Consider the following 17,434-nt stretch of genomic DNA (forward strand, 5'->3'; position numbering starts at 1 on the left):
ATAAAGACTTTTGGACATAAAAATGTATACTCATTCTATGTATGGTGTTTCATTTATCCCAAAGAATAAATAATAACCTTTACATTAATATAACTGCTTTAATAATTTATAATGAGTTCGATAGACATCAACGTTAATTTAAAGAGTTTTCAGTATAATAGAAATTAAATCACATACCTTCAGATGATAATATCCAATGAGAATAGCAAGCGATACGATAGAGTGAAGAGCAGCAGCCATCTTGATAACGTGTTCCATATAGAAGAAGTCTTCGTCTATCCGCACCACTTCTAGGCTATCATCGTCCTCACTTTCACCGCTGCCTGTAAACGAGAATATTACAATTATTAGAAAAGATCGTAACGTTGGTAGCTGGCCAAGAGATTGAATATTCATTTCGCGTACTTAGTGTGTAGTGTAGTTTTCGCGTAGTTAGTGTGTAGTGTAGTTTTCGCGTAGTTAGTTGTAGTGTAGTTTTCGCGTAGAAACAGTTCAGAAGTTTCGTAAATATGTTTTCTATTTAACATACCCTCTCCACTTCCCGAACCTTGGCCTGATCCAGATCCACTGATGATGTCTCCGATACCAGAACCTTCTTTATCACTATCCGGGATCGACACCTGAAAATATATATTTGTCTATAGTTAGATACCAGTCAATTGAAACGTTAGAACGTATAGTTAACAAAACGACAGATCGCCTCGCTTGATTGTGATTGGTCAATAGCATCTGGCACAATTTATTTAATTCAATTCCTACAATGTACAATGACGTCAGTTAAAACTATACCCCTTATTAAAAAAATCAGTTTAATTTCTAGACTTGCCTTATAGAAGAGCAACACAAAGTTGATGCAGAAGGCGAGCACCAGAGCGACGTACTTCAGGTTGTAGAAGTTTCTCGCGAGGAAGGATACGGCACGCTTCGTGTACTGGGAGAGGTCTACTTGGGACAGGGCCGACGGAGCGGGAACTTGTACTGCCTGGAGAGATTATGAAGAATAGAGAATGAAATTAGATATTTGCTGATCTTGTGTTGTTCTATTTTAATTATAATCTTCAATTCTATTCTAATTATTTCGATAAATATATTACTTAATATTTCTCTACAGACTATAGAAATACAGGAATGATACAATTGTTTATAAAGAAACACAATGGCGCTACAACCTTTTTAGGTCTGGGCCTCAAATTTCTGTATCTCTATATATGTTTCATGATCATTTGTCAATCTAGGTGTAAGTAGGTGATCAGACTGCCTGACACACGTTGACGCTCTAAGGCGAGCCGGTTTCCTCACGATTTTTTTCTTCACCGCTCGAGCAAATGTTAAATGCGCACATACAAATAAAGTCGATTGGTGCACAGTTGGGGATCGAACCTACAACCTCAGGGATGAGAGTCGCACGCTGAAGCCACTAGGCCAACACTGCTAAATATGTAGAACTATTTAAATTTCTCAAAAAAAATCATACCTTTTTAAATCGATAAATGTTCTCATATCCACGCTGCATGATCAAGTATGTTTAATTAAGTTTAATAATTAAATTGTTAGAGTTTTAGGTATTATACTTTATATATAAATATTTGTAGGTTAATAAAAGGATGTTCACCTTTTTGCTTTCAGCTTCAATGGCGGACATAGCAGCTTGTTGCGCTGCCTGAGCTTCAACACGTTCTTGGGCCTGTTTCTTTGCTTGTTCCCCACTGAAATATTTAAGCATTTTATAATTATATTGAAAAGTTGTTTTTTTTAAATAACAGAAATTTAAATGTTAACTTGCAAATAAAAATGAACAAACGAACATCAAACACAGGAAAATATATGGAAAGTATATTGGAAAAAAGGTTATTCCGAAGTTTATTTATTATTATTTACAGATTTTTATAGAGCAAACGGGCAGGAGGCTCTGATGTGAGGCTCATAGACAATCACAATGTCAGGATTGCGAGTGCGTTACCGGTCTTTTGAAGAAATGGTACGCTCTTTTCTTAAAGGTTGGTTCAGAAAAATTTAAGTGGGCAGCTGGTTCCACACAGTGGGGTTTTTTTATATACAGAACATATAAAAAAAACCCCACTGTGTGGAAACGGGGCGAGGGGGCTAGGGGCAAACGGGCGGTGCACGGTAAAATTGGCTTAAAAAAAGGCTCAGTTGTGGAACGACGGACGTCGAGGTGAAACGGGTGGAAGTTCGTAATCTATTTTATGCCTACACGTCCGATGATGAAAATTATTCACTACATTTGATTTAAGTTTGTGTCCATTTTCTTACCCGAGCAAATCGATGAGTGAAGGCGGTTGTTGTTCCTCAGTATGTTCAATACTCTCGTCTAGGGACACTTCTGCCTCCTCACCTGAAGATGGCGTCGAAGTGGTCGGTGACTCGTGTGGCTTAACTTGTATCCTAAAAAAAATATTACATTCGCATCACCATAATTAATTATTCAATGATTTTTAGTTTACAACTAAGTCTAAAAGTTTCGGAAAATATGAAGTAGGAGGAATGTTTGTCTTATAGTTTCATAGTTGGTCTTTGACATAGAGGACAAGTCAATTACTTAAGATGTCATGTGGAACATGCTGTAATGGTTGCAGCTCCTTACAAACGTTGTGTAAAAAAAAACATGGCGATTCAAAAGAGTGGCGGAGAGTTTATTGCCAGTTCTTCTCTTCCGTTCTACGGCCTTCATTTGAGAACTGGCACTAAATGTAAAGTTAGAGGCATTTTATATACATTTATATTTTTACGTTCATAAGTGTACATTGTGTTACCATTACATGATTTTTGCCTTTTGACTTATTGTAGACAGTAAGAAGTCCCAATTTAGTTCTGATTAGACAAACGATCGTGAACACATTGAGATTTATGCTGCAAATTTCCAAACGGACGAAATCTAGATAAAGAGGAATTTTAATGATAATAATAAAAACGATATAATAATAGGCTGTGATAATATTCATATATCGCTAGTCCCCACACTAGAGAGTCCCTGTGTTGTGAGTAACAAGATAACAATTAGTCAGTGGTACATGGGACATGCTAAAACAGTTTATTTTTAATTGTAATAGTTATTATAATATTTTTAATTTTGACGACTCATTGGTCTAGTGGTTAGTACCCCTGATTACGAATCCATGGGTCCCGGGTTCGATCCCCGGCTGAGACGAACATCGATGTGATGACATTTAGTGTTGTCTTTAGGTCTTGGGTGTTTAAATATGTATTTATATGTCTATCTATCTATAATATGTATGTATATCCGTTGCCTAGTACCCATAACACAAGCTTCACCAGCTTAGCATGGGACTAGGTCAATTGGTGTGAATTGTCTTTAAAAAAAAAAAATTGACGATTTTTCTTAGAAATTACTGACAAATTTCTGTCGTGTTACTTTTTCCCTTTTCATTCGGATTTCATAGTTTATTTGTCTTATATATGTTATATTTATTTTGTACTTACTGGCCATTATCCTCTTTAGTAATATCTAGACCGAAAGCAGAAACTTGCATTTGTCCTGTATCATCTGCCGCAGGCAATGCGGGTAGGTGGCGAGACGGACCTGGATATCAAACTTGATTTAAATACACAGTAGTAACAATATTTGTAATGAGATAATGGTAATGTGGTGTTTAGGATAGCTTTAGAAAATAATATAATCAAAATTTGGATACTCGTGTTGTCGATATTGTGATTTCTATAACAATATATTTTTTATTCAATTTATAAATTTTAGTTTCAATATAGGTACTAGTTTCAATACGCAGGTGCAATTATCATATTAATTTAATTAAACACACAACAATATAATATTAACGCAGCGAATTTTCCATTAGTTTTTATCATTGAATTTCGATTAGAAGCCAATGTTAGATAATTTTTGAAACTGTTAGATTTTGCGTTCTGCGTTATGATTTTTAAGCGTTCGGTCACCAATTTTATTTTTATTTTTACACCTAGCTTAATATCAGATTGACAAAAGACAATTTTTTTTTTAATTTTACATACCTATTTAATTAAAAATATATTTATTGGAAGTTACCTAAGCAAAACATCCGATAAAATTTCCCAAACTATTTATGAAAATGAAAATCTTTATCTTATCTTTATACATACTTCAAAAAACACTTTTATTTATGGAGTATAGACCACGCCAGACTCATTTAGTGACCGAACATAGCCAAGCAGTCACGCTAGTACCTTTGTCCCTTACTTTGTGTGATCAATCTGTGTTTAAACTGACCGATTTTCTCCTCCTCAGTAGGCTCTGGAGGGGGAGGTTCCTCTACATGAGGTCCACGCATCAAGCCGAGTAATACGCCGAATATATACCTAGATGTGAGAATATATAAATATATCTATTGAAATCGTAAATCAAGCATTATATTAAAATTACTAGACCACCAAGTGCTACGTAATGTTATTGCAGGACTATTCTAATAGATCAAAAAATTAAACTAAGTCAAATTCTTGTGTCAAATTCTTGTGTCAAATATTTGCTTACAAATTTAAAAGAATTAAAAAAAAGATCTGAGTCTTAGATACAGCCTAGTATATTGGGGGTGCTATTAAAATATACATAGCAGAGGCGAAGTAACGTGGTAAAAAAGGTCAATAATTAAGTAAAGCGATATGTGATGATACAAATGAGTAGTTGTACACATGAAACGAATTCTAGCTATTTCTTTACTATGACCAAACAAAAACGTAACGTACATATGAGAGATTTTAAAACAATGATTTAATATTCATGAATAATCTTTTATATAAATCGAAGCAAAATATAGGCTTGAGATAAAAATATTTCATAGAATATTTAGTGAACATTACCAATGACTGTGCATCGAGTTAAGCATGGAATGAAACACAATTTTGTATGAATATCTGTATATGGAATCGACTTTTATCAATTTTTTTCATAACTTTAACTAGAATCCCTATTCTCAATCCAAAACTATGTTATCAATTCATCATTGTAATTGATACTCAAGTAAGTGCAACGGCTTTATTGGGATGACCGTCACAACAAAACTGATAGAATATAACTTTCATATGTGCATCGTACAATTCACTTTACATAAAAGCCAAAATAAATTGACAAGTATACTTTTTCCAACGAATTTTCAACTGTATATATGTCAGAGATTAGGTTATTATAGAACACGGTGTAATTTGTTTGATTACAATGGCAACACCACGCAATATCATGGAGATCTTACAGGTTGTAAAGTGTCAATGTGTCAATTGTCAAAGTCAAGCTCTCAGTAGTGCGTAGAATCGGTCGTGAAGTGCTAGCGTTGCTTTCCGATCGGCGCCTGCGCCGGACGTGCGCACTGACTGTGTTTAAATATTAAGTAATAATGTCGGACGACGGCAGTGATACCAACTTTGTAATTATTAATCGCGTCGAATCTCCGACATATATACGGAAAGAGACTGAATTCTGTTAAAATTTAGACCATTTCGAAACCTTACCTTATAACAACAACAAATCCATATCCAATATAGTAGAACAGATAGAAGAAGAGTTTCAGGAAGCCAACCACGAGTTCCGCAGGTGGCATTTGTTGCATGTCCGCGATTTTGGCCTTTATGTTGGAGGGCGATAAGAACGAAAATGTTGCAGCTATCGCATCTTTAACTGATTGGTAGCCACGACGGAATGGGTCTTTGCCGGCTCTGAAAATATAATCAAGTTCAAGAATAAGATTTACCATAGTTCATAAAGAGTTGATTTACATTTAGGGACACCCTTTGCCAATATACCGGCTTCTTCCTTTTACCAAATTCAGCGAAGGGTTTGTCGAATAGTCAATCTCCAATGTACTAATCGGTTTGATTCTCTTTCTCTATGCAGAGACATTGCGTCTCTTTGCGTTTTCTATAAAGTTTAATCCGGTGAGTGTTCTGAAGAATTGTTTGGGTTGATCCCTTCTGCCTCTTTTCAACACCGTACGAGCCGTATGAGTTCTTAATTTCACCAACATCACCTTGATGGCTGGAAGTCTTCCACGGTCCGTTTCACAAGGCATTTTTGCGAACTAGCGAACTGTGGAATCGACTCCCGGTGGGGGTCTTCCCTCAGAGATACGACCTCCAAATGTTCAAAAATGGAGTATACTCCTCCCTCAAAGGCAACGCGGCAACGCACCCACTAAAAATTGGTGTCTATGGGCTGCGATGACTGCCCTTTTTGGGCGTCCCGCAAGCTACCCCCTTATTATATAAAAAAAGCTTAGTTAACAATAAAAAAGCAGACAAACCAAACCAGAAGAGCTCACCGTTCATCATCATCATCTCCCAAGTAAGTATACGCAGCCTCTCGATTCTTTGGTCCACTTGCGGATTCCTCTGAAGCAGCCATCAATCCCGAAGCATGAGTCATCTCAAAGATGGCATCTTCACAGAAATTGACGAACGCCTCCAACTTCTCCTTGTCACCGCCTTCTGTCACTATGCTGTAGAAGAACGCACGCTTCGATTCCTGCAAAAGAATTACGATGAACCTATTACAAAAGTACCTGTTTAATATGAAATAGATCGACTTTACACCATTTTGTGACGTCTTAGATGTTAATTTACGTTTTATAATGTTTATTAAAATTTAATTGAATAAAAAGTAAAATTTATATGCAAATAACCGTTTCCGTGACGTTAGACAGATGTCAACTATGATGCTATTATTATTTAAATTGAATACTTTAACATAATCTGTTAGCCTTGTCCCCGCAACTAAAGGACGCCAATTGAAGAGCGATATCTGACTGTGGCCGATCGGAGACCAAGGCTCGCTTTGGGTCACTGCGCCAGCGGAGTATTAGTAGTATAATCTACTATCTTCTTCTTTTAGTCTTTCCATTACTGGAAGTTGGCTGTCAGTATCTTGAAGCGTGTCTTGTCCTGTGCCAGATGCAGCAACTCTTCCGCAGTTGCAATACCCGTCCACTCCCTAACGTTGCGAAGCCATGGTTTCTTGATAATCTATTATAGTGTAGTACTATTTACCCTCAACCAACACTTACTATCCCAAAACTACTAAAACCATTGTATTAATATATACGTAATATACATAACAATTCGAACGGTGGTTTAGTAATTACAAAAGATAACTTTAAATTTATTAAACACTCGCATAGAATTTTGGTGTACCAACATCGAAAAAACGAGTTGTCATAAACTTTATTTTCAATATATTACCTTAATCTGCGGTTTCTCCCACTGTTCAATGTTGGATTCCTTGATTTCGAAGTAAACCCGCTCTATGCGTTTAGAACCACCCATTATCTCAATTCTTCCAAGGAAAGGCTCGAAGTAATTCAGAACTGATCCGGCCGTTTCCAGGAAACGAGCAAGCCTAAAATGAAATGTGGTTTAATACCTAATTCACTAATAACACTTGATTTTGCCAAATATTTTCGCATCAAAACAAATGTTTCTAAAAAAGGCGCTATTTTGGATTCTATTTCTATACAATATTACAAAAAAACATAACATTTATTCGCCAGAGTATTTAAATTTTAATTAATAAAGGTACAGAAATCACTAAAACACACTAAAGGGTGCCTTTACTAAAGGGTTACCTTAATGCCTGAAGGGCTACACCACATTAGAAATTTAAATTTATTATAAACTAAAGAGTTAGCTGGAAAAAAATTGCTGACCATTGAAGAGAGAGATGGGCTCTGTTATTGGACCATCATCACCAAAACAGCAATGATGGGGCTATTAGTGTTCTGCAATACTGACCTGGGTTCATTTGGCATGTGTTCTGATAGGTTAGTAAGAAGTACGGCCAAGTTGAATCCAATTTCTTTGGCAGGCTCGTGGAATCGATCGCAGAAGCCGATATAGTCGAGTTTACCGTCGTGGTTTGTCTCGCAACAAGCCAGAAGGAACTCTATCTCTTCCCTTTAAAATATATAATAGTAAGTTTTTAATTAATAGTTAAATTGTTAAGACGAAAAACAGACAGACAAACAGAAGTCTTTTATTTATCCAAGTAAATGTTTAGTAAAAGGTAAGAAATAATACTGGAGCAGTGGGCTAGTGTCATCAGCGCCTGACGTGGGTTCGAACCCCGGCTGTGGACCAATAGACTTTCTGTCTATGTGCGCATTTAACACTAGCTCATACGGCGAAACATAACATTTTGAGGAAACGGCATGCCTAAATCCAAAACACCAACTGCATGTGTCAGGCACAGGCGGCTAATCACCTATTTGAAAAAAAAACAAATGATCTCAAAACAGATAAAGAAATCTCAGACACAGACCTTAAAAGTTGGTAGGACCATTGGTTAAAAGTAGTAATTATTTGTGTTTTTTTTAATAAATTGATATTGCTTTGTTACAAACTAGACTCTTCAAAGTGAATAAAATAAATGCTTCCTATATAATTTTCTTCCAATGCTAAATTACCTATCCCACTGTACAGTATTTACCGTACCTCACAAACAATAGCCTCAAAAATATGTTTCTAAGAGACTTACGGACTATAACTCTTCTGCTGTTCCATCTTCTCCTTAAAGTCCTTTGGCAGAACCCAGCCATCATTATTAGCGTCAATCTCTTTGAAACTAGCGCTTGATGTCAGATCTTTCAGCTTCAGGAACATATCAAAGTATTTTAGAATCAGTTCCACGTTAGATGCCGACTCTACTAGAGTGTCCACCATCTGTTTACCAATTGTTCCTGCAATTCATAAAAAAATATTAAGAATGGAAAAGGAAGAAAAAAGAAGAAAATAATTATTAAACCAATTCGAGAAAAGTTCTTACCATTAACAACGTTCCCCTCCAGCATAGACAGCATCATGGTGATCATGTCTTTCTGAAGATTTAGCAGTTCTTTCAGCAGGTCTACTTGGGAAGAATGCTTGGACAACTTATCTTGCATATGAGAGAAAAGGAAAAGAAAACCACCGACTGCGTCCCATAACCTGTAACAATGCATTCAGATAAAAGTAGAATAACTCATTATTATATAAATTAATACTTATTATATTATATTTATGCTCTCAAACAACCTGTAAAAATGTGAATGTAAATACTTATGAAAATATGTCATAAAATATTTTTTAAATGTAATATGAGGCACACGGGCAGGAAGGAGGCTCATCGCCGATCATGGCCAAAAGGCTCGCAAGTGCGTTGCCGGCCTTTTAAGAATTGTTACGCTCTTTTCTTTCTTAGTCGAATTCGGAAATACTTCAGTGGATATCAATACAGTAAATTTTCTTTTTTATATGGCAATTATGCGCTAATATTATAAATAAAAGTCTTATTTATTAGTCCAAATCATTATTAGTTTGTTTTATCATTTAAGCTTAATATGTTATATTTCAGACACATATTTAAGTGTTAACTAAATATAATTTATATGGATCAAACTGGGAATGCAGAATGGGCGAAAATGTTTAATGTTATTCCCATAAGACAGTTCACAATCATGACAATTCATGAATATTGACTTCATTTTTGTATGAGAACGTACTCAAGTCTGAGAAGAATATTTGATACCTTTAATCAGTTGAAATAGCATTAGCAACCGGCTCTGTGACTCACTGAGTCTTGTTTTAAATAACTTGAAATTAATTCTTGACGAAATAATAGTAGAACTCGGAGTCTACGAAGAACCTCTGTCTATAAAGAAATGTCTCATAAAATTGTATCTGCCCCAGTCAAAGTACTTAATCACAAATCATCAAACCCTTCTTTTTTAATATAAATCGCACTTATTGTAACAATATATCTATACTAATATTATAAAGAGGAAAGATTTGATTTTTTGTCTGTTTGAAATGAATAGGCTCCGAAACTACTCTATCGATTTCAACAATTCTTTCACCGTTGGCAAGCTACACCAATATGAGTGACATAGGCTATGTTTCATTTTCAAAAAAATTAGGGATGCTTACTAAAACTTGAATAATCTAATCCAAGGTGGTGTAAAAAAATAAACTTCCTTCAATCGCGTGCGCTGTGAAAACTATTAATGATAGAAGAAAATGATGTATTTCAATTTTTCAGGACACATCACTATCTATAAAAAATGGCGCGACAACATGTTACGTCACAATAAGCGTATATAACAAAAATCTTAGCAACGCTTGGCCGAGTCTACTAGTATTGAAATAATTTTGAAGGAATCTCACCTGGAATGAGCTAACGCTTGCTGATTTTGCGTACAAGGTCCTTGAATGACTTCAGTGAGGGTGTTAAAGACTTGTGAAGCCACGCCAATAGCTTTGAAGAAATTCGCCTTTCCTGCTGGGTCTATTAGTTCCTGTGAATATTTGAGGCAGAATTAATTGTATATGTAGTAAGTGATGGTAATGAATAACAGTCTTTCGGAAATGTTTGAAAGACATGACCTGCACATAAAATCATGATCAAATATTATTTCTTTAAGACATATAATATATAAATATTTTTATACTAACTAGACATTTACTTTATGGACTGTTAGGCCATTGGCGTGCTTCAAAACGCCTAATGTGTACTAACTTTAAAATATGCTCTTTTATTTTTCTTATCTCCTAGTACATATTATTAAGTACTGTGACACTGATAAGTTCATTTTATGATTAACTAGCGACCCTCCCCGGCTTCGCACAGATGCAATGCTGATAATAAATTCAAAGTGCTATAGAGTATAGCAAGAACTGCGTCCCGCAATAATTAAATTTGTAATATCTTCGAAAATAGTCATTTAACACAAAATGTTGCTGTAAAAGGCCATATAGATCTATATAAAATCAACAATGTATTTAATTGGATAAGGATTAATACTATATTGGTTAAAATCGCTTCGAAAATTAGCCATTATTTGTCGTAAAAAGTAAATGACAAAAAATGTTATTTTGGGATATCCATAAGAGATAGACATATACTATCGGGGAGATTTCTATAGAACTTTTCAATGTGTATAATACTTAGTATATTATTTTGATAAATCATGTAGCGTTCACAATGTAAGCGGAAAACATTTAATTATTTACGATTTACGACATCACATTAGAAACCTCAAAAATAACAGTATTTCTCCATCCATATTTAATTGATGTTATTATACATATAAACCTTCCTCTTCAATCACTCTATCTATTAAAAAACCGCATCAAAATCCGTTACGTAGTTTTAAAGATCTAAGCATACATAGGGACAGAGAAAGTTTGTAGTGATAAATACAATATTTGAAATAACCTTGCTAGAGTAATGCCAGTAGAAGTCCATGATAGACTCCTGCAGCCTTAGTAGATAATCTACTGTGCATATAACCACGTTCACAGTAGTAGTGTTACCAGCCTGAGTTCGAAGGTAGTTCTGCCACTCTGCAAAAATATATTTAGAATAAGAAAAACAATAAATCAATGGCGCTACAACCTTTTTCGGTCTGGGGGCAGATTTCTGTATGTTTCATGATCATTTGTTAATCTAATAGGCAAGTAGGTGATCATCCTTCTGTACCTGACGCACGCCCTCGTCTTTTAGGGTTTAAGGTAAGCCGGTTTCCTAACGATGTTTTCCTTCACCGTTCGAGCGAATGTTAAATGCGCACGTAGAAAGAAAGTGCACAACCGGGGATCGAACCTACGACCTCAGGGATGAGAGTCGCACGCTGAAGCCACTAGCCCATCACTGCTCAATTTAGAATAGTGAATAAAATCAAATAATAAATAGCTGATAAAATTACACATATTAAACAAAAACTACTTAAGTGTATATACATTAAATTAACATTATTATAATGTGAAATGTCATTTAAGTTATAACTTACCCAAGTTGTGTCCTTCACAGGTAAGTTGTATGAACCTAAAGAGGGCGCATGTAAATTCTGCATCGTGCATATTTTTCTCACCCGCCGCGCCCTCTAAGCCTACACCCAGCCCTGAAATAATAAAATAGTATAAGACAATAAAATATATCCTTAAAACACTATCAAACATCCAATGTCACTAAATGAAGAAGATTTTAACACACACACAAATACACACCCACATTCTACACGCATTTCATCTCTTTATTGATTTGGCGTTTCGATTTTAAAATTATTTTGTATTATAGTTAGGCAAGCTGTAAAGTATTTTTAAATATATAAATTACTTGCAACGTGTTTTGTGAATGAGCAATTAGTAATTACAATTAACAAAATATACATTTTGTTAGCTATTAATATTTATTAAATTAATTTCTAAACATTTTTATGAAATTTTTAGGAATCTTGCTACAAGTGAGCATGTGCCATAGTTGCTCATTTGACTCGTTCGGTTGTTTACGAATAAACGTCGAAAATCTGCCCGAAGTGTCGAGTCGGAGTAGGGAATAAATTATAAAAGAAGATGTGACATGTGCACGGGCCTTTGTTTAACTTTGAAATTATACAGTTTAAGTAAAGTCAGTGAAATGAAAGAAGTGAATTATAGTGAATCAAGTCATTATTGGAGATTTTCAATTTCCCACCCTAAAAACTAGATCAACCAGCTCTTTTAATTTGAACTGGAAAGCTCTAGACTAATACTTTGATCGTCAAGGTACAACATAATTTAATTGTGCATTGCAAAATAGACTCTAATACAAAGAAATAAAGACGATAACACAATCATAATTCAAAGTAATAAAGAATCTTGTTAGTGTAATTTTAGCAGCTTCTTCAAGATTAATAAAATATTCATAAGCAGTAAATTAGACAAAACTATGTTATGTACCTTCAGCTTTAGTGTTCCGTTCGAAGGCATCCAAGTCAAGAACAGAACAGGAATTCATGAGTCCAGCTATTGATGTGAAGAAGCCCACATCCTTCTTATCTTTGAGGTGATTCAGCATACCCTGAGAGAAGAATTTTAAAATCTTATTTTTGTTTCCAGTACCAGTTTGTTTTAAATTGCAAAACTACCTTTGCCGTCAGAGTCGGGGCTTAGCGCTAATAATAATAACTGTCATTATGTCAAGAAAGTTTGTCACGGTATCAATATAAAAAGTGGCGTACAGTTTTTGCCGTTAAATATTTACTTTTAATTAGATCAAATTAGTATTTCCTTTTGAATCGATTAAAAAAAATGGTGACCTGTATGTTTCTGATACTCTATGGATTCGAAAATATTTGAGTATTTAGGCTTCTTTACGGTTAGAGGAATGTTGGCCTAGTGGCTTCAGCGTGCGACTCTCATCCCTGATATCGTGGGTTCGATCCCCGGCTGTGCATCGAATTTATTAGTAACTAAAGGCCACATCGAGATGATTAATTTTGATTTTAATACAGGTATATTCCATCTTAAGAAAACTGACCAAATTTTATCAAAATCGGTTTAATAGTTTTTGAGATATTCCACTCATTTCCGGAGGGACATGTAAAATATTAGATCTACAAGTAATTACAGTTGAAATGGATTTTAAGTCGATTTCTTTAAGATCATATATTTATTTTAATTTTGAAAAATACTACTAAAAAAGCTATATGCTATATATTAACACTTACCATCTGTATGTCAATGTTGCCCCCTCTCAAAATTGATATTCCCAATTGCAACGTCTTCATCACCATGTCACTGGGAACGCCCTTTGAAGCGGATATGTGTAGTAGGACCATTTCGGCTACTCCTCGGTTTGCTAAACGCGCTTGATGGAATAACAACTTCTGCTTTTCCATTTCTTGTTCCTATTACATCAAAATCATTTACTTTTTGTGTTTTTTAATCAATATAACTTACCAAATAAGTTATACATAATTTAAAATAATACATTTGAGAACACAACATTTATTATGATAGGATTGAAAACTGAAAAACAAGTTGACTACTGAGCGAGTAAATTTGTTTTCTTGATGACTTTAAAAAAATATGTTTGTTATGGTATCTAGTTAGGTTTAGTTAATATAAGAGAGCTCTAGAATAATTAAGAAAATTTTTGCTATAGGGATAAGAGTAAATACTAGTATATTGAATATTTTACATAATAAATTTAATTCGCAAAGTGACATTTTATTCCAAGAATTACATACCATGTATGTATCCATCGTCTTCTGCATGTAACATATCGTTATCAGTTAACATAATTTCAGAAATAAATATACATTATTATCAAGAAGTACAGAAGAAGTTTACGCGAGAACCTCACGGGTTCTCTTTCTCCTTATATCGATAAATACGAAATTACTACAATATTTACATAGCACAGTAATATAAAGACTGTCTCACGTTGAACATGAAAAGCACTTGAAGCGTGGTTAAAAATAGGTTAATTATATGCGAAAATATAACATTTTTAAATATTTAAGAAATATAAATAGCATTTCAACATTAGAATAAGTTAAAATCTACTATATAAAATTCTCGTGTCACAATGTTCGTTCCCATACTCCTCCGAAACGGCTGGACAGATTCTTATGAATTTTTTATGCATATTCAGTAAGTCTGAGAATCGGCTACTATCTACGTTACCTCTACGTAACCTCTAAGTACCTACCCCTAAAAAAATCTTTATTTTTTTTGCTTTTATTTTTTTCTGATACAGCATATAAAAATATATACAACCCCTAATTCTCACCCCTCTAAGATCCACCCCATTTTTTTATTTGTTATTTATATTAACTTATAACTTGAACTCTGATGTTTATATAGAGAAAAATCACAGAAAAACCTAAAAAGTTTTCATTCCGGAAAACTGAACAGTCTTTGGGGTACCATAGCAAAATGTTCCATGTTCGTTTGTACTATCACATTAAGGAGAAACGAAGTTCGCGGGGGCAGCTAATGATTATGTAAAAGTATCTTTATAGTACGACTTACATGAATACTGGACTTTCCCTCGTCTTCTCCTTCGGGTTCCCCTCCCCCCTCCTCCTCTTCTCCCCCTTCTTCTTCTTCCTCTCCACAGGACTTTGCGATAATGTGCGCGTAAGACATATATAGGGGATCCTCCTAAAACGCGTATTTTCGGTTAAAGTCGTAATTTCTTACAGAAATGTAATATTTATAGAAAGTTATACGAAAATAATAATAATAAAATATTCAATAAACATTTGAGGCTTGTGGTATGTTTGTAATCATGTTATATGTTATATATTTATTACAATTTTATATTAAAGTGTAGATAACAACTCTTGTTCACGATTCATTCGATTTATTTTCTATTTTGAAATAGCTAATTTAGAATAAGGTAATTTATTAATACAAGTAGTGAATATCAGAAATGATCATGAATTCATACGATTTGATAATTAAAATCAACGAATGATAACTCTGGTCTCTGACGCTACCAGAATAAAATCAACTAGCGTTTTCAAGGGAAAACTTTTGACAATTTTAAGTTGAATTTCGTGGTAGGCAATAAAAATAATTATATCTGTAAATCGGTAGAGTTTGTGCGAAAAGAGAAGTGTCATATAAGATAGATTACTTTTTTAATTACGTTAATAAAAAATAGTTTATTTATTTAATTATTAGTAATCTTACACCTAACATACATATTATAAAACAAAACACTTAGACAATATAGAAACCCAAAACAGATATACATAGATAAACAATATATATGAAATAGAAAACAAGTAAGTACATTAATAGACAAAAATATATATAAAATCGAAAGAAAACTGAAATTTAACATTTAAAACAACTAATATTACTTAATATTTCAAAGTAAAAACCACATAGAAATATATGTATTAGTAGTAATTTATAGGATGTACTGTGTACATAATATAATTCAAGTTATATTAGTAAACAGAACCGCCACGGCTCTCTTACTACTCTCTCTTACTCACCTGTAAAGCCCCGGAGCGCTCAGTCATAGCCCCGCGACAGAAAGTTGTAACGAGTTGAGTAAGGGGATCCGGTTTCCCCTCTTCTTCCACAACATCACTCTTCTTTAATTCAGCATCTTCAAACGTTTGCTGCAACATAGTTTATGTTCAAGTTTTCTTCAATTCACAAAGATATATTTGTTAGTCAGTTTCGTATCGTCCTGGCTAAATATCTGAGTTAATAGAAACTGTTTTACTATTAATTAAAGTAACAAACAAGAAAACATTGGGTGATTCCAAATAGTACGAAATTTTATACTTCTTTTTCTTTCTAAAAAATCTTATTGAATTAACCAAACACAGAGTAATATTTATGATAGCATGAAATTTTGCATTGAATTGTGGTTTAAATAAATTTGTTTTTACCGTTAAATCTTCGATCATGACTTCTTGTCCGATATTCTCTTCTTCTAACCAAAGTTCATAATAAGTTCTAGCGAAGATATTACATGCCCTGTGCCTGTAATTCAAACAAATTTAAGCAATTTATAAGTATTTGAGGCAACATGTATACTTTAGAAAAGTTATACAGAAATATGTTTTTAAATAATGGTTTAATTTTTCATAGCATAGCAAGTTAGTCCACAGTACCAATGGTATCTTCTGGTCTTTGCAACTCCTCCAAAGAACCTCTCACAAACCTCGGATGCAGACTATCCTTAGACAACTGTTTGTGATGATCACTATAGGAAGATCTACCTTCCATTTTACATCATCACGTGACCAACGTTGGTCTTATAGCGATAAAAACTTAATGGTTATCATAATAATCATTAAAATCTTCGTACCTACTAATTTTATAGAGATGTATAGATCTCAAGCACGCTATGGCAGCTCTTTTTCTCGCAGCACAGAGCACTCTCTTCCAAATGTCAGTAGCAGGTTTAGGCTTTGTCGCCTGTCCACGCAGCGTGCAATACACTCATGCGGGTTAGTGCTAAGTTGTAAAATAATTGTTACTAAAGCAATGGTATAACAATACACTCGTAAAGAAATAATAAATAAAAGGGTGCGTGTACTTATGTACGCGCGTAAGAAGTTATACTTCTTTGGCATTATTAAAAATAGTTTTTGATTGCATGCAAATGATTAATTACAATTAAATAATCAAAGACTGGAAAAGGAGTTATTATAGTCAATAAAGTTCAGTTTACATTTGAAAAATTAAATAAATAAATATTTATTATTATTCTCTTACATTAAGTATAACATAAGTTCTATTATTATTCGAATGTTATTTTTAAATTATGTCCAATGCCGTAGCATCTTCCGTGGGCAACTTCATTCTGTTAATTTTGTGTAACGGTGCGTGCGCATCGTAAAATTTCACTCTCATCAATTTTTCATAATGCGCCTAAAGAAGTATAACTTCAAAAAAAATTATATCACTCTTGCAGTACTATTAATTCAAATCGCATTAGGATAAGATTTAGAAACGAAACACAGTCTCACTTGCGTACGTCTAAAATGTATTGGATTTTGACATTCGGGAGTAGTAATACATTATCGAATCTCGTCTTAAAACGATATCGCAAATACGAATCTTACAAAGATTTGTCATACAAACCTATTTTATTGAAGTCTTAAATGTTTGAACATTCACTAAATGTACACAATATTGTAGAAGAAATTGG

At 34.0% G+C, this 17,434-nt stretch overlaps 1 protein-coding gene across 8 annotated transcripts in view; it reads right to left on the minus strand.

The window, feature by feature from the left end:
* Nucleotides 1-17,434, minus strand: part of LOC125052646 (ryanodine receptor) — a 109,181-nt gene that overhangs the window by 6,425 nt on the left and 85,322 nt on the right. For 5 of the 8 annotated variants that reach the window (XM_047653603.1, XM_047653602.1, XM_047653604.1 and 2 more), the window contains 21 exons: nucleotides 16,167-16,260; nucleotides 15,762-15,890; nucleotides 14,785-14,916; nucleotides 13,476-13,655; nucleotides 12,706-12,826; nucleotides 11,778-11,888; nucleotides 11,204-11,331; nucleotides 10,153-10,283; nucleotides 8,777-8,937; nucleotides 8,489-8,690; nucleotides 7,747-7,908; nucleotides 7,198-7,354; nucleotides 6,282-6,484; nucleotides 5,476-5,679; nucleotides 4,244-4,332; nucleotides 3,463-3,562; nucleotides 2,275-2,406; nucleotides 1,613-1,706; nucleotides 827-982; nucleotides 530-620; nucleotides 178-323 (listed from right to left, as the gene is read on the minus strand). In XM_047653603.1, the coding sequence (XP_047509559.1) occupies nucleotides 178-323; nucleotides 530-620; nucleotides 827-982; nucleotides 1,613-1,706; nucleotides 2,275-2,406; nucleotides 3,463-3,562; nucleotides 4,244-4,332; nucleotides 5,476-5,679; nucleotides 6,282-6,484; nucleotides 7,198-7,354; nucleotides 7,747-7,908; nucleotides 8,489-8,690; nucleotides 8,777-8,937; nucleotides 10,153-10,283; nucleotides 11,204-11,331; nucleotides 11,778-11,888; nucleotides 12,706-12,826; nucleotides 13,476-13,655; nucleotides 14,785-14,916; nucleotides 15,762-15,890; nucleotides 16,167-16,260 (2,923 nt within the window). Of the gene's footprint in view, nucleotides 1-177; nucleotides 324-529; nucleotides 621-826; nucleotides 983-1,612; nucleotides 1,707-2,274; nucleotides 2,407-3,462; nucleotides 3,563-4,213; nucleotides 4,333-5,475; nucleotides 5,680-6,281; nucleotides 6,485-7,197; nucleotides 7,355-7,746; nucleotides 7,909-8,488; nucleotides 8,691-8,776; nucleotides 8,938-10,152; nucleotides 10,284-11,203; nucleotides 11,332-11,777; nucleotides 11,889-12,705; nucleotides 12,827-13,475; nucleotides 13,656-14,784; nucleotides 14,917-15,761; nucleotides 15,891-16,166; nucleotides 16,261-16,588; nucleotides 16,699-17,434 lie in introns of all 8 variants that reach the window. The other 3 variants (XM_047653606.1, XM_047653605.1, XM_047653599.1) reach the window with 2 other exon arrangements.

Source organism: Pieris napi, chromosome 9, assembly GCF_905475465.1.
Source record: "Pieris napi chromosome 9, ilPieNapi1.2, whole genome shotgun sequence".
Lineage (NCBI taxonomy): Eukaryota > Metazoa > Arthropoda > Insecta > Lepidoptera > Pieridae > Pieris > Pieris napi.